The sequence below is a fragment of the Cryptomeria japonica genome, chromosome 2 (genome assembly GCF_030272615.1).
Source record: "Cryptomeria japonica chromosome 2, Sugi_1.0, whole genome shotgun sequence".
Taxonomy (NCBI): Eukaryota; Viridiplantae; Streptophyta; class Pinopsida; order Cupressales; family Cupressaceae; genus Cryptomeria; species Cryptomeria japonica.
The window spans coordinates 577,503,704-577,525,051 of NC_081406.1; the positions used below are offsets into that span (position 1 = coordinate 577,503,704).

The window sequence follows — 21,348 nt, forward strand, 5'->3', positions numbered from 1 at the left end:
TTTTTTGGATTTTTAGCTTTTTTCGATGTTTTTTAATTTTTGCTTTCTTTTTAGATTGTATTTGAATGTTTTTGATTTTTTGGTCGTTTTCTTCATGTTTTTGGATTTTTGTTTTCTTTTTAGATTGTATTTGAATGTTTTTGATATTTTTGTTGTTTTCTTCATGTTTTTTTAATTTTTAGCAATTTTTAAGCCATGCCCCCAATATGCAGACCTGTTATGATATGATGATCAACAAAATGCTTATCAAGACAATGAAATTTAGACATGAAACCTATGCTTATGCAGTATATGAAATGAAATTGCATTTTCCTATTTTAACAAGGATGATTGCGTGTGTTTATCATTCTATAATACACCAATTGAATTGTAGATGCAAAACATTTTAGAGATAAGCAATCATTTGGTTCTCAAGAACCCTTGGAACATTCAAATTAACACATTGAGTTACTAGGATTTGCAAATGGAGACGCGAAAAACTTCCCCTCTGATTCTCAAAACTTTCGGTCTTCTTTTGCCTATGTGTGTGCAATTGAGTTAATTCAAACTCTTGTGCTCATTAAAAACCCTTGGAATCCTATATGACTAGCTACGTGAGTTATTCTAACTTTAAAAGCATCCAAGATAGAGCCTCGCTGCCAGCAAGCGTCTATAGCTCCAATGAGGTTATCACTGTAATCTTGAGTATTGCTCCATTGCCAACAAACATCTATACCTTGATGGAGTTACTAGCATGTTCCCATAGCTAATCTTTTATTGCACTTTTATGAATGCCTAAAATCATCATGTTAAATAGGAAATAAGCAAATCACGAATCCTTAACTACTAAAGCAATCCGAAACATAAATCAATGAAAGTAATTAGCTTAATAAGAGATTTTAATCAAATAGATCAAATTTAAACTCCCTATTATTCATGTTGTTTCTATTGTTCTTCTCTTCTTTGTGGTATGGTAGCTCTTAGATATCGCACTGCTAACTTGCAAGGGGCACAAAGATTCAAAGTTAGTGATTGTTGATAATGGAGGATTTGTAATGCCCCGCCAGGAAACCTCGAAAGGATAAAACTAAAACACAAGAATAAAGTGCAAATATTTTTTTTTAAATTAAACACAACACAATGGTACAACGAGTTATCATAAGTTCAGAATATACAGTGGAAGATTCAAATAACACCTAAAGAGTTTCCCAACGTGATTACTTAATTCAACATTAAACTTAACTCACGCTAATTAATCCAATTAAGCTGAATAACTTAATGACAAGATAATACTTAAACAAATGATACTATCTTTCGGTAAGATAAAAATATAGATCACATGATAGGGTTCAACCATTGAGGTAACAAGTATAGGTGACATGATTAAGGTCATCCAATAAAATTTAACCAGCCATTACATTCAAACTTTTCATTAAAACATAAGTCATGCATCTAATTTCACAACGTACTTTAATTTCATCATAAATTAATGAGTTCTTTCCATGCATACTTAATTGCGCTATCAATAACTGAATATATTCCATTAATCTAATCTAAAATATTTCATGATCCAATTTACTGCATTTAATAAGATGACTACATACATGCATTTAACATTAACTTTATCTAAACCACATTATACATACTAACATAATGCCGTGCATACATGCTAAATTAAAAGGAAACATAAGAATGTAAAACACCACATAACACTGAAATGATCTCGGAGTTCACCCCTAGTGGGCTACATCTCCGAGTCTACTCAAATCCAAGACCCCTTTGCTAATTAAATAATAGAGAAGAATACATAAGGTTCACATCATTTACAATCCTGCCATCAAGGCGAACATAACCAATAATACATACGACCCCATTGGTCAAATAAATACATGAATGATCCCTCAATAGGAAAGGATCTAACTGAACATAATAAGAAGCAATTACAAAAGATCAACTAGAGCATCAACGAAACTAAATCTTCGCAACCCAAGGTCTAACATGATATCAGGTTCTCACGAGGGCATAAACATCAGGACGACTCCACAACAGTGCTCCTATCAAAACAACACAACATCACACTAGCAAACATAAGGGACAAATGTCATCAATAACTTGGTATGGTTACCATGGCAGGTCTTCATAGGTTCCGACTCCATCCATTGGGTTACCCTAGCAACCTAATCCGAACCTCTGACCCATCCAAGCCCCATGTGGACCCACACATCCTTTCGTGAAGACAAGGATGATGGTTTGCCATTTCAGGCCTTCTCACTACATGCCGAGCATGTACTAGCACTCATCCCATACGTGAGGCACAATTAACTTACTTAGTGATTCATTAACTAACTTTCTAATATGCTATTAGGTTATCACTTATTTAGACACACTTCCGATGGGTTACCCATCAACCACTTTGGGCGCGACCCCCAATCGAAAGCCACTTTCCCAAATGATACTAGACTATACTCAAACCAACTCCTAAACCAAGGAATACACAAGATCAAGAAAACGGAGTTCAACACGGTAGGAACACCCACTTGGTCAAACAAAACTTCATACGAGGTGCACTTACTGATGATACTCTAACTAGAGACCTGACAGCTATGGTCTACCACAAACCAATATTTAACACCCGCATAAAGGACATGATTGAATACAAACCATCACATGAAAATAGTAAAAACTTGAGATCATGGACATAAACAGGTACCCAAATCAACAAACGACAATAATTAACAATCACAATCAAGGACTTGCCATTTCATAAGCAAATACGAATACAAAAATTTAAACATGCATAGGCAACAACCGAAAAAGACAATCTTTTTCCATATTGATTAAACATTAAAAATCGATCCAGTTTTCTAAAGGATCTAAGTTTGATTGCAGTTATCTACCTCATCTAGTTACAGATCGTTCATGGTTATCTAACTCGCTAAGTTCATATGCATCATAACATAACATAAATAATTCATCATGAGTTTTGAAACCAAATTCACATTAACATAAATAGTCTATACGTAGAACACCCAATGATATAAAATCGAATATTCAAATTAATCAACTAACATATGATATTTATTTTTCAAAATAACATATCATTCCCATTCTTTTTTTTAAAATCACTGAACTATTCTCATCTTGGCAAAGCAAATAAATAAATATATACTTTCCAAAAATGGAAGTATATATTTAAAAAGGAAACTACGAAGTTATTCATTTTTCCATTGAAATAAAATTTCGTTGTATAAACATCAAACCAACTTAAATATTAACATATATTTATCTATATACATTAATTAATAATTAACTAATCAAAAAATATTATTTAATAAACTTGAATTAAATACTATTAATTTTTTTTTTGAATTTAAATAATTAAAACTTCATTTAAAATTTCTATTAATTTAATATTATATTTTTTTTCAGCAATATATATATATATATATATATATATATATATATATATATATATATATATATATATAAACGCCCCTTGGTAGCCCACACTACCATTGGTAGTGCTGCTACCAAATGGTAGCAGACCGCTACCATTGGTAGCGTTGCTACCACTTGGTAGCAGATCTCTACCTCCCTGCGTGGTGGGGGTTTAAATTCATTTTTACTTTATTTTATTTTATTTTTAATTTTATTTACAAAAATAAATAGAATACTCCAAATGCAAAGTCTCAGACAAAGACAAAACAAAAATACAAAAATAACCTTCCAGAATGCATGATTTTCTCAAAAATCCAAATTTAGAATAACCAGAACTAAAATAGGCAAATATTCCCAACCAAAATATCATATTTGACAAACTAAGATGGATTTACACCATTTATCCAATCCATGCAACCAATCTTGCCCAAAACAAACTAATTTCCCAGATTAAAACTTAAATCTGAGAACAATCATGGAGTTTTAACAAAGTTTATTGAGAACAACCAAGATTTTAAACTAGAGGTTTGATAAGAAAGCTAGGAGGGTTTGAGTTTGTGATTTCATGACATCTCTTCCATTTTCCACAAAATATAAGAGATTATTTACAAACACAACCAGATTTCATTCCAAAAAAATACTTAAAATCTCAAAAAACAAGAAATCAAAGAGATGAGCCAGAATCCTACCTCATTTAGCATTCCTGGAAAAGATCTGATGAAGAGCCCAACCTCCCAGCTCAAGAAATTTCTTTTATTCCAAAATCCCCAAATTTTCATTCCAAAAATATTTTTCCAAAAATCCTCTCCAAAATAATCCTCCCAAAAATATTTTCAAACCTAGGTTAAATAGGAAAAGTTTTGACCAAAAATCCCATTTTTGAATTTAAAATATTTTCATTTAAAATACCATCCCAAAATTCTTATTTTTGAATTGAAAATACTTTCTTTTAAAATTAATCTCAAAAAATCATTCTTTCCAACTATATCAAAATATATATTAAACTTGCTTTTCAAATTAAAATTGATTTTCTTAAATAGTTGAAATTAACCTTTTCTATTCCAAAACGCTAAAGAAATTAAAGCATTTATATTTCAATTAAATTTAAATCTTTCCTTTCAAAAAGCATAACTGAAAATATTTATCATTTAAAATTAACCATTTAATTGAACTTGCTACCAACTCGAACTGAGAAATTCTAATTAACGATTAATCACATAAAAGGGAACTTATTTAATTTAGTCCTTTAATTACAATGCGCAAACACACATTTAATCAAATTAAATACTAAAGATTAAATACTCAATTTAACCACACACAAAACACACAACCTAGAAAAACCAAACAGACAGACGACTTGCATACCCAACCAAAGGGGATACCGACATATGATTGACGACGCTCAGTTGAGCACGACTATGGTCAACCGAGGGTCTTACGACTACCTAATCCAAATTCTAAAGACCAAAGAGGTACACTCAAACCTGCGAATCCAAGTGGAGACGAACCTTGTACCCATGCGGTACTGCACCTGAAATCTCCTGCAACCAAGAGTCATACATGCATACATATATAAACTTAATGAAAGTGTTGGCTCGAGATTAATAACACGAAATAGGAGAACTAAACTTGCATACGAATTGGTGCGAAAGCCACATTAACAAGTACACACAAAAATCAAAACATCTGACTATAACATTATAACACGATAAACTAACCAAGGTCAAACCGAGATTAGAAATTGATTACGACAGGGGTACTACATGATTGATACTGTTTTTATAGATATTTGGGTGAGATGGGGTGAGAAATGGAACTCAAGTGTTGATTGATAGTTAAATTGGTTTGATTGATCAGTTAACTCCTTTGATTGATTTGTCAAGTGGATAGATTGGATAGTTGACTGGATAGATTGAATAGTTAAATAAGTTAACTAGGGAGATGACTGGATTGATTAATTAGTCAGAAAAGGGTGACTGGGAGTTAAGAGTGAAGATTGTAGAGTTATTGAGTTAACTGTTTAGTTAATTGATTTGATTGACCTGTCTCGATTTTCAACATGTGTTGTAGGGCTTTTGAATTGAAATTCATTTTTATTTTTATTTGAATTAAAATTTTGATTTTCCAATGATGAAGTTGAAATGCACACCTACTTGAAATGTGATGAAATTGGATTTTGGTGAAATATGAATTTGGAAAGATGGAATTAGACGAAATTAATTGAAACCCGAATTTGGGGAATTTGAAGAATGAATTAATAAATTAAACAATTTAAATGATATTATTTAATCATTAGAAATAGAATTAATTAGATAATAAAGATTATTTAATTCAGGAATTAAATCGTAATTAATTAGTTAAATGATGAATTATGAAGGGGATGGAAATTGAATAATTAACAATGTGAAGAATGATGATTAGGGTGTGATTTTAGAAGAATTTAATTAAATAATTATTTAATTAATAAGATGAATAATCAGTGCAGATTAGTGAGACATTTTTAGGTGTCTACATCTATCATACCAATCCTATGACACACCAATCCAGATCACCAGATTTGACATCAATGACAACTTAGACAAGTAATTCCAACAATCCCCCCTTTGTCATTGATGGAAAAACACTTCAAAAGAATTCAAAAGTTTGTCAAAAAAACTCCCCCTTAGATAGAGCTTCCAAAAACCTAAAAACTCCAAGCTTCTCCAAAATTCTCCCTCTTTGACATCAAGGACAAAGGTGGACAAAAAAACACAACTGTATTACAAAAAAACCTCATTTCCGCTTTTCAAATATCCTTTTATATTTTTCTTTCAACTAAGGAAGAAAATTCTTCCATGAGTTCATCGCCAAATGGATACTCAAGCTCAAACTGTCATTCTGTACAATTGCATCAACTGCTTCGGATAACGAACTAGGAACAAAGATGTTCCGTTCACACTTCTCAGCTTCAAAGAGAATACCGAAATGATGCTCTAATCGAGATTCAACAATCTCTTTTACTTTCAAGAATATACTTACCACATCTTCTTTCTATTTCTGATAAAATGTAAGATTTGATTGCAAGGAGTTTATCTTTTTTCTCTGTGCACCATCAAGTTCACTGAAAATATCAAACACCTTACCCAAGGAACACAACTCATATTCAATAGAGTCAATTTTTTCTTTGAATTGTTCCATTGTTGCAAGCCACTTAAAACAATATTTGCATACTTTGCTTGCTTTTGCCACATAAACTCTCATATTCCTTATGTCTTTAGATAATCTGTTCTGAGCATATACACATTGCTTCTCCATGTTATCTTGAATGTCTTCTTCAGAAACTGGTGCCTTAACAGACTGCTTCATCCGATCTGTAAGAACTTCACACAGGACATACGACGAGATGTCTACAATACTGTCCAAAGAAATATAGTTCTGGACCAGATAACCAGCTAGAATTTCCTCAATTTGGTCATGATCATAAGAGAGATGCTCAAGCCACAATTCACCAACCTTTTTCAATGCAACTTCTTCCTTTAGCAAACTTAGAATATTATCAACACCGCACAAATCATTTTCCTCTGTTTTGTTACTTATTCAACATGCTTGTCCTTAATCACAACAAACGATTTTGGATCATCCAAAGAAATAACCTCATGAGCAACTTCACTTTTTGTCTTCTTCATTGATTTTGGAGGAGACATCACAGTTTTCTTTTTTGAACTTTCAAGAATACTGATAGAACTAGGAACTAGACCAGAGAAAAGCTTCTTATTCCGAAACTCTAAGAAATATTCTTTGCATGCCAGATCTTTGTTTTCCAAACAAGCTAAATATCGAAAAATTTGTTTTTCAACAGAAATATTCAATTTGCATGTAATATTTTCCTTCAGAGGTAATGACTTTGTTTTTGATGAAGGAACATCAAGTTTTTAAGGGACCAGAAACCCTTTACAAGACAGGTTTTAGAAGGACCTGTAACCCGAACCGAAAGATAAACTTGAAAGATCTCTCAAAGAAACTGTACACAATAAAGACCCAGCATAACCAAACAAAAGAAGGGGAACAACAAACCCCCCACCAAGACCCTACAGTCTGCAAGAAACCAACAACCCAAACCCAACCAGGAAGGATCAAAAATTTGTCCTTCCCTTGTGGGATCTAAGTGTCATATCAAAAGAGGACTGGGACGATTTAGATTTTTTATTTTTAATAGTAATCCATCCCTCCTCAACCCTAGCAGCAACATTTTGCCAAGAAGAAGGATCCAAAAGAGAGGATCTCCCATAATCAGGAGGAACAGGGCCAGCATCCAGAGAGGCAGGAACAGCAGAAGCGGGGACAACAGAAGATCCAACCATCCAAGTTGCAAGAACAGTAGCGGTAGGGACAATAGAGGATCCAGCAGCAGTCTAGGATGCGGGAGGGTCTGAAGCCTCCACACAATCCTGAGGAATAGAGGCAACAACCAGAGGCTCATCAGCCTGAGGCACCTGTGCCACCACCTGGGAGAAGCTTTTCTTTTTAACAAAATAGTGTTCAGAGGATGCCCCCTTCCACCAAGTAGCAGATCTTTTTTTCTTTTTATCTGTTTCACACCGTGGAGCAATATGTCCGGTCTGGAAGCACTTTCGACATCTAAAGGGGATACCTTCAAAGTCGAGCGGTTGGACCCAAGATCCCAAAGAGGATTCAATCTCTAACTCAGCTGGAAGCCCTTTAGAGACATCAATGTTAACCAAAATCTGGAAAGATTCCTTATCAATCGTTAAGAATTCTCCTAAAGCATTCCCTACTTCCTCTAGTAGAGAGTTCGTCCATAGATGAAGGGGAAGGTTAGGGAGCCTAACCCAAATGGGAATCTCATTAAATGAATCTGTGGATGGGTTAGAGCCCGGGAACCAGGGATTAACCATCAAAATAAATTTATCTTCCCAGCTGAAAGGATTAATACCTAATATTTTTGATCTATCCTCTTCATATTCAAATTTGGCAATAAAAAAACCCTTGGCAGAAGGAAAGATATTAATTGAACCTTTTATGATCAATTCCTAGCTTTGAGAAATCCAAGTGTGCAGCTGAGGGAGGCTTGGCCAGAAACCCCAAAACTTGCAAATCAGACCATGCGCTTCAAACACCGAGGAAGTGTGGATGATCTCCATATCAGTATCATCAGACACCTTGAAAACCAAAGGTTTGCATACAACCACAGGCCTCAATCCATAGGCATCTCGTTCATCAGTTGAGGGCACCGTATTTCCATCCGAGACCCCCATAGAAACAACACCAGGCAGGACCCCCACAGAGCCCCCATTCACAGCCTCAGAGCCATGCAAAACATTCTCACCAGTCGTTACAGGGGATACAGGGAGCTGGACAGTCGATATCGCTGCAACAGACTTCCTTAGGGCATTGGTGGCGGCATACACAGGCGACCCTAGGGCAACAGGCTTCGTGGCGGCGGCATGCACATGCGTCCCTAGGGCAACAAACTTCACGGAGGCAGGCACCGCTGCAAACTTCGCGATCACAGTAGGCGCAGGCTTCACAGCAGGCATCGATGCTCTAATGTTGGCAAAAAAGGATTAGATCAATAATGAGGTAATGACTTTGTTAAGTAAAGCATCAAACATGCAATCAAGGAGCCAAATCTAAAAGGATAACCCTGTTCCTTAGTCATCTTGATGTTTTCCGCTAACTGTGCTCTCATCAACTCACATAAATCAAAGTTCTTAATTTCTCTCACCATCTAATGCACAATGTATACAACAATAGCGGACGTCGAACCTTCTCTATTTCTGAAGTAGATTTAATAAGAAACTCTATAAGCAACATACCTCACTATTGAATTGGAAATAGTGTCAATTATGAGTGTCTGTCAAGATTACCTATGACGTTCGTTAGGGTTTCAACTTCTTTGTTTTTGATCGTTTTCTTTACCGCTAGGGGTCCATCATCACATAAATTAGACACAACAAAAATAGCTTCTTTCAAAATTGGATATGGCTTGTCCAAAATCATATGATCATTCTCAATGCTATTCAAGAGAAATTTTATCATGTCTTCATCTTCGAACCAAGGAAATTCATTCCAAAGATCTAAAGCCTTATGTCCTAAATTCCCAATTTCTCGCATACCTTCATTTGACAAAGAATTTCCCAATTTCCTAATTTTCTCATGATTATACTCATCCAAACACACATTCTCAATTATCTGAATAGTCGCTATCTTAGAATCCATAGATAGAGATATGAAAAATACCTTGTGTACGATCTGTGCTCTGAATCTCCTTCTTTTCTTTGCTTGCTATGCTCTTCAATTTTTCTTCAACGTACGATGCAAAAATGATTGAAACATTGAATATTATCTTAATTGGAGTGCCTAGGGTTTCGCCGCAAAAAATGTCTTATCGCAATGACGTTAGCCGATACTTTACTCTTCTGCATATGCAATCTGTTGGAACATATATCACTAGCAATATCAACACTAGCCTGTGTTGTCACAAGCATTTCCTTCTCATAGGGGGGACATAGATTTTCATTGTATTTCCCCCCTAAGCACTAGCCACTAGATAAGTTTTTGGAGGAAGAAGCACCCACGTCGAACATGGGTACAGAGGACTCAATAGATTCCTTCATTTTCCATACCATTGCATTCTTTTTACGTTTATTTACCGAAGTCTTGTCATTCTTGCAATTGTTAGCAAAATGTCCATATGTGTTACAACTGTAGCACTTTAGCTTCTTCTATCCCGAGTTCACCAAATTTCCTCTGATTCTGCACTGATTAGCTTAATAAATAAATTTATGAAATTTGTGACAATGACCATGAAATGAAATATTCACTTGTGATCCATTCATTCCATTCACAAACGATTTATAGCTTTTGTTATTAACTTGATACTGCAGTTGTTAGCCTTATGTCCAAAATTTCCACATCTAAAGCATTCAATATTCCGATTCACATTTCTTTTGCAATCTATAGCTTTATGTCCACAATAATTGCACTGAAACAATAGCCATTAAATGATGAGTACCATTGAGCATCAGGATGTCGAACTAGAGGTTTGTATGTAGCATGCCTGGGAGTCGGGACTTTGACTTTTCAATCTCCATCTTTTCCTTCCCTTTACCTTTGTCTTAAAAACAATCATCGGTGAATTGTAATCCTTCCTTATCCTTGTGAAATTTCTGCATTGACAATAGTTGATCTAATAACACACTGCCTTCACTAACTCTAGCTTCTGATTTCAGCTTCAAGAATTCCTATTCTAACTTCTCAATTTCTTTAGTCTTCACATTAACTCTATTCTTCAGGCCTTCTTCCACTTTCCTTCTTTCTTCTATCTGCAATTTTAGATTCACAATAGTCTCATTTGCTTGCTTCAATTCCTTGTTAACTTCTCTATGCCTAGCTTTGAACTTCCGGATTTGATCTCTAAGCTTCTGTACATATTCATTCGCTACTTTCACATTCTCTTTCAATTCTTTATTCTAAGATTCCACGATTTCAAGATCTTCAAGGGTTGTCTTCAATTCTTCATCCAATTCATATTCTCCATGCATTTTCATAGGATCCATCTGTTCAAATCATGATCTCCCTCAAGCGATTAAGCTAGCAGCAAGCGACCAAGCTTTGATACCAATTGTTGAACAAACCAGAATACTGAGAGGGGGGTGATCAGTATTCCACTTAAATTTTAAAATTGAAACAAATAATATGCTGACCTTAATCTTAATTATTCTTGAAATAAAACACATAAATAAATTGCATAACACAACAACATTAGAGACACCAAAGATTTTTATACGTGGAAAACCCAATAAGGGAAAAAACCACGAAGAGAGTTAACTTTCAAGATAATATAACTAGTTATATGAGACTACAAAAATAAGCTCACTACCAGAGGGCTCACTGCCTGAAGAGCTTACTGCTCAAAGACAACCGACATACTATCGGAAAGGCTTACTGCCAAATGGAGCGAACTTCAAAAATTGCATCTACCCATGCATGAAATCAGTTCCAGTCAAAGCTTTGACAATATACTAATTGCTTGCAATAGATCCAGTTAAGAACCACTCCAAAAACACTTCACAAACTCACTGCACCAATTTCCTTCACATTAATCCTTCACTCATCTTCGCAATATACTCAATCCATATCTCATATGCTTCCACATGCTCTCATATATACTCACACACACTCTCAACCTATATATATGAAAATATACATTAAGTTGGCATCGAGATACTTTACAAAAGAACACTTTTAATGATCAGGATACACGCTACAATCACCGAAGAGTATAAGTCTTCAAAGTCGGCCAATCCAAAAATGAACACATCCTCGAAGTATCAAAACAACATGCCACCAAAATGCCGCAATTACCGGAGCACAAAATGGAAGACCAAAATTTTTGGAGCGTAATAATCACGATCCCAGTTAGCATTACACGATTCTCAGCATTGCATGATTCAAAACATGAACAACAAATCATCAAACAAATATTAGCAACAATCAAAGGAAACCATAGAGAATTGGAGCATAAGAATCCACTCATCACAACATATCCAAACATACATCCAGAGAACAACATCCAAAGCACATGACCAAATGTCACAACCAACACCAAAAACTCTCATATCCAGATACTCATGTCTTCATAATTCCAGAGCAATAATCATACCAAAAATTGCGACAACAACAACAACGATTTGCAATATGTAACATACATACATACCTATCTTCCACTGTTCACTATTCTGCATCCATACCTATCTTCCACTATTTTGCATACATACCTATCTTCCATTGTTTTGCAACTCAGCATATACGATATCTCTCATACCAATCCTATGACACACACCAATCCGGATCACCAGATTTGACATTAATGACAACTTAGATAAGTAATTCCAACACTTCTTTCTATGTGCAATAAATAGGTATAGAGATGTGTTCAAGAGGATCAACAAGATTCGCAAAGATGAACAGGTTCATCTTTTGACTGCGAGAAATTTGGAGGACCATGGCGAATTAATACTACTTGGTCCCAAAAAATCAAGCCACACTTGTGGGAACATATCTGAATCATCTTCTTCTTCTTAGATCCGGGTTGGTGGCTCCATACGACATCTGTAGCATATCGTTTCTATCAAATTGCTTCAATAATTCACTATCTTGTCATAATCTTTAACAATTCAAATTCAATTCAATTTGAGGAGGAAATAGCCCCATTTAGGAAGCCTAGAATTTGATCAGAATCTAGATCTATCAAGGTTAGATCTATCAGATTCCTCTTCCCCTCAATGTTATGGTTGATTAGACTTGTTAGTGGTTTTATTATCTTAATTTAACCCTAACCCTATTTTTTCTCACCATTACAACAATCATAATCAATAAAGATTTTGGCAAGGAGGAGGGTTCCACTTTCTATTTTGACTAAACCCTATGAGAGTTTACATATATGTTTGCTAATGAGCCAAGACTACCTTGCTAGTGGGAGATTGGCCTTTATTAATTCAGTGTTCAGAGTAGATTTGCAATGAACACCCTTGAGTCATATGAGACAAAGTTTAAATCTTGGAACATTTGGATCTAGGCCACTTGTAAACCATATATTGTCATGGGGGGCTTTGTAAGACTACCTTGCTAGTGGGAGATTGACCTTAATTAATCTAGTTTCAATAGTAGATTTGCAATGAACACCCTTGAGTCATATGAGACAAGAATTCATTTTTTTGAGCCTTTGGATCTAGGCCACTTGTAAATAATGTATTGTCATGGGGGACTTTGTTATCTTTGTGAAAATACAAACATATCATGATTGTTGGTATGTGGTGATTGACCGTGTTGTTTGGTTTAGGTTTTGGTGACTTTGTCAATAGCATTTCCTCCTTCCCCATCTCAAATCAATTAACAAGGGAGTGTGCGAGGGGTGAAGAAAAAATTGCCCAATATTTAATAAAGGAGTTAGCTATTTTTTTGGTATGTAAACCAACCTTTGTAAACTGCGAATAAGGCTTAACAAACTAGTGGCTATGGATTGTGTAAAATCATTAGATTCTAATCTTCTCTTTGCTAGATGATAAAAAGAAAGTGACAATTGCTTCTATGTGGACCTAGCCCACATTGGGTGAACCACATTAAATTTGTGTTATTGTGGATTATTATTTTTGGTCTTCTATTCTACATTATATTTAATATTGTTTCTTACTTCGATTTGCCTAAATCTTAACAACTGGTATCAAAGGACTGTATTTTGGTCATTTGGTAGGAGAATCCATATTCGAGTGGGAGCAATGGTGGAGGAGTGCAAGTTTAAAGTTGAAAAGTTCAACGACCAAATTTATCAACTATGGAGGATGCAAATGGAAGACTAGCTATATAGGATCTTTTCTTACCATTGGTTGGAAAAACAAAGCAATCGACGAATATGATAGATCCAAAATGAGAGGTTATGATAGAAAGGCACTAGGAACAATACAGTTGTGCTTGCCATCATCGATGTTTTTCAATATATCTAAGAGACAACAATGGTGGACTTCATGTTGGCATTAGACAAACTATATGAAAAAACCTCAACTTCCAACAAGGAATTTATTATGAAATGTTTATTTGATATGAAAATATCACAAAGTAGGTCTATTGTCGACCATTCAAATGTGTTTAACATGGTCACTAGTGTGTTAAGTTTTGTAAAAGTAACATTTGATGATGAGGTTAGGGTTCTCTTGATTTTGTGCTCATTGTCAAAAAGTTGGAATAGCTTGGTCATGGCTATAAGTAAGTTTGTGTCTAGTTCAAACACTTTAAAGTTGGATGATGTTGTTGGTATTATCCTTAGCGAGGAAATGCAATAGAAAAGCACAAGTGTGACATTAGGTAATGCTTTGATTGTGGAGAATACTACAAGATAGAGGGACAGAGGAAGGAGCTTAAAAAATCATAGGAAATCTAGGAAGGGAAGATCCAAATCTAAGGCAAGGCTAGAGTTTTGGCATTGCGGGAAGAAAGGACACTTAAGAAAGATTGTTGGTCTTGAAAGGGAAAAAAAAGAGATAGACAACAAGAAAATAACAATGAAGAAAAGGTAACAGGCGATGTGCTACAAGATGCTTTAATGCTTTCTTCAGATAATATTATTAATTCTTGGGTGTTCGACTTAGGGGCTTCATTTCATGCCACACCCCTGTTGACGGGTGTTTTGACACACTCACCATCAGTTAGGTAGTTTATACGAATACTCACCACCTCTCCTGAAAAGCAGTAAGTTTTAGAAAACTAACCACTCCAAGGCTTCTATAGTTGGGTCTAGACGGTGATGGGCAACTCAGTTGTTGATATGATTGTACCTGTCAAGGGAGGGTATGCTGGTTATAACTACACACTTCAGATTATCTTTTTTTTTTTGTATTTTTTCGATTTCAACTTTCTAAAAAATAAGCAACAAAAGATAGATCAGGGAAACAAGAAATAACAATGAAATTGATACAATAACAACTGAATGATCCACACGGTTAGTATTTCGTAATCCAAATATTATCAATACCATTAAATCAACATTCAAATGACAAACTCCAGAAGATATATAAAGTCAGACAACTTTACACACCAACGGAAATGAATATCACGAAACCATTAATCACCCTATCAATTTAATCCTCATATACCATTTGCATGCACAATATGATTCATAAAATAATAAAGCATCCAAAAGAACTAGTTACTGATTCAAATGATAGAAGTTACCAGATCATGAAAAACACAACCATACAGAACACACAAGTAGATCGGGCAATCTATAAGCTACTTTTTATATTAAACTTCAAAGAGTATCACAAAATCTTCTAAAACTATAAAAAATTGCATAAAATCTCTAATGGACTCTCTAAAAATGGACCTCAAATCATCAATTCGCGGACCATCAAAATGGCCCAAATCCTAGAATTTATAGAGTTTTCCCCTACATCCTAGGAAAGAATCATACCTACAGACTAGGGTTACAAAAAGGAAGGAGTCACAATCGACATGCAAGTCGTTGCTTGTGAATTCCAGTTAAGTGCTACTAAACTGACACTCCATGTCCACTCCCAAAACGGTGCTCCAACAACAAGTATTTCGAACCATACAATAATAGTGCCTCAAAAAGTAAGTACGAGATTCAACTCCAGTTGATAGCTCAGTTGAGATGGCGGTCACGGTGGCCTATCTGCATTCGTCTTTCAGAACTACTTGTTCATCTTTCACCTCTTCTTGTAGTTTCAGTAGTTGTTGATAAAGCAGTCCAAAGAAGTAGTAGGCAGGTCAACAATATAACCTATCCGAACTTGTATACTCTAAGTATCTCTTTTACACTTTCTACCTTTGCAACCATCACATCCATCAAGGTATCAGCTTCCCGACACTAGAATATTACATACATGTACCTATTCATTGTATTTGCAGTGAAATCGATAGTCTTTGAAAATTGAGCATCAACATAAGAATCCCACTAGATGAGTACACTCTCTTGGTGTAATACTCCGTCTTGTTTGAGACTATGACCATGCCCTCCCAACAATTTAGCCAAAAATTGTTCATACTTATCAAGTGTATCTAGGAGCAAAGGATGTTCCTTGATTACTTCAATGCGACCTTGCTCCATTACTTCCATTTTTAAATCTAAAATATCAATGTATGATTGCAAATTGGCAACCGTCTCACCTCCCAATAGATCTTCCCTAGTAATCACATCCTCTTCCAGCTTTATATTTTTCTTCAAAATCCTATATCTCTTAGAAAGTTGATATAGTTGTTGCTCCCACTGTGTAACACAATATATAAGAGCATTTTTATTAAAATGGGCTTCCTTTGCTATCTCCATTGTGTTTTGCAAGAATGCTTTCACTTTGCCCAAATGGTCCTTCGTCCAAGCTTTAACTGATGTAGCCACCTTCTTCATTTCATATATAGCTTTAATATCACTAGGAGGGAGCGATGAAGTGGATGACAGATCATCATCAATTCTGGAGTCAAGAGGCTTGGCTATTTCCATAATCAACCATTTATATTGCCTCAATTGTGCCTTAACCTCTACCTTAGTCTTGTACTCCTCCATTCTTGATTGGACAATAGACGTTGCAGAAACCAAGGTAGGCATCTCTCCCCACTTGGTCTGTTTACCCAAATTTATCGTAGACACTTGATCCCTGGGGGTAGCTTGAGAGGATCCTTAGACATCCTACAATAGTGCTGCTATATCGACAATTACTTCTCTGGAGTCTGTTCTTGAAAGATGATGAGTAGTTTTTGCTTTCTTTGTTTTCCTTTGAGACTTCGTAATTGCATCTTGTAATGTTATGCTAGGGAGGACGACCTTCTCTTTCTTTTTAAAAGTAAAACTTAACCATTGTGGGACAATGTCATCATGTTCCTCTCCCTGCACTGCTACTTCTACAGTGACCTTATGAACCTCTAAATTATGTTCTTCCTCTTCTTGTTGTTGATCTTCACCTTGCTTATCCTCCTCTTGATTCTCTTGTTGATCTTGAGGAGTTGGTGGTCTTTGATGAAATTGAGCAACTTGTTGGGCGAGACTAGTTTGAAGAGATTGATCAAGTTGTTGTTGTATTTCTTCTAAGTTTTCAGAATCCTCTTCTTCAAATGGCCTTTGTGTTTCATCTTTATGCCCTTGATCATCTCCTCCCAACTATTGAAGCAAAATCTCATGGTCTTGAGGAGTGAGGACCATCCTTTCATCTTATTCATCATCTTCATCATCATGTGCCTCTTCTCCTGTAACCTGTACATGAACTCCATTGGTTGCACTTGTACAGTTGACTCTTTTGTAGCATTTGGTTGATTCTCTTGTTGGATTGTGGCAGGCTCCTCTTGTGGTTCTTTTCGTTTCTTTTCCACTTTTCTCTTCTTTGTTACAACTGCAATAGGTTCATCATCTTCATCGGAATTTGTTTCAATATTGTGGATGATAACTATTTCTTGTGTTGGCACTGGAGTAGGTGTAGCTTGTTGTGTAGAAGAAGGGGGAGGGGGTTTCACTTCGGCTTCCTTTGTTTGAGTGGTAGGAGGCGATGGTGTTTTAGTTGTTTTAGCTTGAGAGACACCTTCACCTGGAACATGACCAATAGTAGGAAGGATGGGAGTGACGGAAGCCTGTGGGATAGCTTGTAACACTGTAGTGATCCCATGCTCCACAACAGTTTTCAAAAATTGGGATTCTTTCATCTTAGCATCCAATTGTCTCTTGAGCTCTCAGTTGTCAATTGGCGTTGGTGCTTCTTTCGGATCAGTGGAAGTGTTCTTTCGTGAATTAGACCTTGTTCTCCCTGCATATTCCTTGTGTACTTTGGTCTGAGGGTTATCAGTTGCTTTCCCATTTTTCTTCTCCTTAGCAGCACTAGGACAAATCCTTAAACTTAACCATTGCCTCATCCTTTCCAAAACCTTTGTTATAACCATTTCAATATCCAAATCTTCTTGGTTGGACCATCTGATAGTAGTTAGCGGTTTTTGATCAATTCCCTTCTCTTTGAATGTTGGATCAAGCGGCTCACTGTCATCCCTTAACTCCTTGGGAATATTTGTTTCAATTTCAAACTTCTTGATTTGGGGCACTGACAACCTATAATATCCATTCTCTCTGACTTCAAAACTATCTTGGAGGTTGCCCAAAAATCCTCCAAGGCGGGCTTATGTCCCTCATATGATTTCAGCATCATTTGTTTCAATTTACCATAGGGATCGTACCACTCACGAGCATAATCAAGCTCTTTTACACTCAAATCTTGCAGTTCTTGCTCGGTTGCCTTTGTTGCTTGAATGTTTGGACATGTATAATGTTCGAGAGAAACATGCAAGGTGATTCCAATCTTATGCTTGAATGTCAACAATGCTTGTAGACCCGCCAACTGCCTAGCATACTCCAAAATAATTATTCTGTTACTGCAATATCTGGGTAGGAGAAATGGGTTACCTGTGAACCCGCTAACCCGAAGGTAAGTAGATCGTTGGTTTTGCAAGAACCAACACCCCCACATTTTAATCATTTGCATGGCTTCAATGGTTAGCCTATATCCTACATCTCCTGTCAGTTTTATGATTACAGTATAAATAAATGCATCATTTATTCTCTTGAAATGTATTTAGCTTGAGAGATAAGTAGCTAAGTATAATACTCCCATACCCTTTTCCTAGTCCAGGTTTTTCTCCTAACCTTCCCTTAGTCTTTAATTCTAGCAATTCACCAACTCGAGCGACCACCCATACTACATAAGAAGTCATGAAGAACTTCTTTGTCTGCTGGATTGTAATCATCTGATTATGAATATTGTTAGAAATGATCTACAACCAGTCAAAATAATCTTTTCCGATCAAATTGTGGTCATATAGTGAAATATCCATGGGTGAAAATGTCTACACTCTGCCTTCCCGAAGGCTCTGCTTAGCATAATAATAAGGTATCTTTGGGACTCTTGAAAGTCTGCCCTCAAAATATTTGTTGCTTTAAGATCTGTTTTCCTTGGCTCTGATAGACATGCCTCATTAATATGCCTTTTGTAGTTAGAAGTGTTCTTTATAAACAAATAAACAACTTGTTCTTCTGTTGTCAAAAATACCTTTTCCCTTACTAGTATTCCAGAAGTCATTGCTATCATGTCCGAGGAAAGATCCACAATTACATTTCCATCAACATCTATACACTGTCTTGTTTCTTACTAATAATATTTTGCAATAGTTAGGATAAGCTCAAGCGGCTATATTGCCAAAGGGAAAACAACTGCCTCTACCAAGCCCAATCTTTTGATCCTCTTGTACGAGGCTTCTAATGTTTCAACTTGCATCTAAGTCTCAATGTCTTCCAGCTCTATGTGGCCAATCTTCGTATCAGTTACCCACTGCACTTCGTCTTCCAACTTGGAAGCCAGAGTCTACCCTTGATATTAGTATTTCATCGTTATTGACTTCTTGTCTAACTTTACTTCCTCTTTAGTCTTCTTCTTGCTTGGGGATGGGTCCATCAATATCCTTTATCCTGCAAGAAGAAATCCATAATTAGTTATTATATCATATTATAAAATCATCACATACTCTGGAACTCCGGGGTTCCCGGGTTCCGAGTTAAGAAAACTCAGAAAACAACTAACTCCGAAACTCTGGGGTTCTGAGGTTCTGGGTTTGGCAATAAACCTCAAAAGGATGGTTTCAGAACTTTGAAGTTCCAAAGTTTCGAGGTGGGTAAGAACATTATCATGATTAACTTCCGGACCCCAGGGTTCCAAGGTTTTGAGGTGGGTAAGACTGCTTAAACACAAACTCTGGGATTTCGAGGTTCTGGAATCCTAAAACATGATAAATTTCTTAAGGACAGATCTTCCGAACTTCGGAGTTCTGGAGTTCCGAGGTGGGAAAGACCAACTTTGAATGAAGCTCAAAGGTTTGGGATTTCTGAGTTTCGGAATCCTGAGATTGGGAAAACTTCTCAGACAGTCACTTCGAAACTTCGGAGTTCTGAAGTTTTGGGGTAGGTAAGATAGGAAAAATTGGGGTGCCTCGAGATTTTAGGGTTCTGAGATCTTAAAGTGCGGAAACTAGGGTTCCATGAGGCGAAAAAACAAAAGAGGCTAAAATTTATTGAAAGCATGCAAATCTAATCTAACCCTAGCTAACAAAACACGAAAAACAAGAAAGAAGTAAGAAACAAAACAAAGGAAACCAACCTGGAAAGGCGGCGAGGCGGAAAACACAAACGAGCAAGGGGGCGAAACGCGTAGGGGGAGAGCTTGAATCTCATAGAAGTAGAGTGCACAAATGAATGAAAATCATTTGTTTCGCCCTATTTATATCCACCCCCTTTTGTGACCGTACGACCTCACTAAACACAACCTCGGGACTCCAGGGTTTCGAGGTGAAAACAAAGAGAAGCTCAGAACTTCAGGGTTCAGAGGTTTTGAGGCTCTGAAAAAACACGAAAACACACCTCGGGACTCCGAGGTTCTGGAGTTCTGAGGCAGAACACAAAACAAGCTCGGGGTTTCGGGAATCTGAAATTATGAAGCTAAACACAAAAACACGAAGAACTCGGTATTCCAAAATTATGGGATTCCAAGGCTTCAACGAGACAAGAACCACAAGACTTCAAAACTTCGGGATTTCGAGGTCTTGAACCAAATAAAAAAAAGAATAGCTTGGTACATCGAGGTTTTGAAGTTCTGGGTCTTGACAGAAAGAACAAAAGAACAAATGGACAAAGAAACCATTTCAGAACTCCAAGGTTCTGAGGTTCCGAAATAGACCAAAAACAAAACAAAAGAGCATCTTGAGACTCTGGGGTCCTAGGGTTCAGGGGTGCTCAAAACAAAAGCATAAAGGAAAAGCAAAAAGAAAGAAAGAAAGAAAAAGAGACAAAACATGAGAACCAAAATTTTCAATCCAAAGAAAATGATAGGGTGGATATGCAGGGCATAATGACCCCATAGGAAATATTTTCTAGACTATGTTCAAGTTGATTTTGGACAAATTTATTTGGGTGATAATGAATGATGGCAAATTGTTGTAAAGGGTGAGATACAAATAAAATTACCAGATTGATACCAATGGTTGCTAACAGAGGTGAGCCATGTTCTTGATCACAGAAAAATAATAATTTCAACTGAAACAAAAGAGGAAATGAAGGTTGCATAGTTAGCATTACAGACCATTCATGGAAGGTCACTAAAGGATCATTGATAATAGAAAAAGGAGAAAAGATAGGTATATTAGGTTTATGTACTGATAATTCTAATTTTCTACATCCTTAGCTTCCACAGGAACAAATACATATGGCACAATAGGTTTGGTCACATGAGTGAGAAGGGGATGAGGATTCTCCATTCCATAAATCTAATTCTAGGTTTGAAGCAAGTTGATTTGGATTCTTGTAAAAATCATGTTTATGAAAAACATAAGAGAGTT

The 21,348-nt window shown here is 36.1% G+C and overlaps 1 protein-coding gene across 3 annotated transcripts in view; it reads right to left on the reverse strand.

Annotated features, from left to right (window-relative positions):
- Positions 1 to 479: 479 nt before the first annotated feature.
- LOC131051075 (uncharacterized) overlaps positions 480 to 21,348 on the reverse strand; it is a 190,223-nt gene continuing 169,354 nt past the window's right edge. Inside the window, exon 10 of one of the 3 annotated variants that reach the window (XM_057985464.2) lies at positions 480 to 978. In XM_057985464.2, coding sequence (XP_057841447.2) covers positions 925 to 978 — 54 coding nt within the window. In that variant the 3' untranslated portion in view covers positions 480 to 924. Of the gene's footprint in view, positions 979 to 4,618; positions 4,959 to 21,348 lie in introns of those variants that run through there. The other 2 variants (XM_057985471.2, XM_057985503.2) reach the window with 2 other exon arrangements.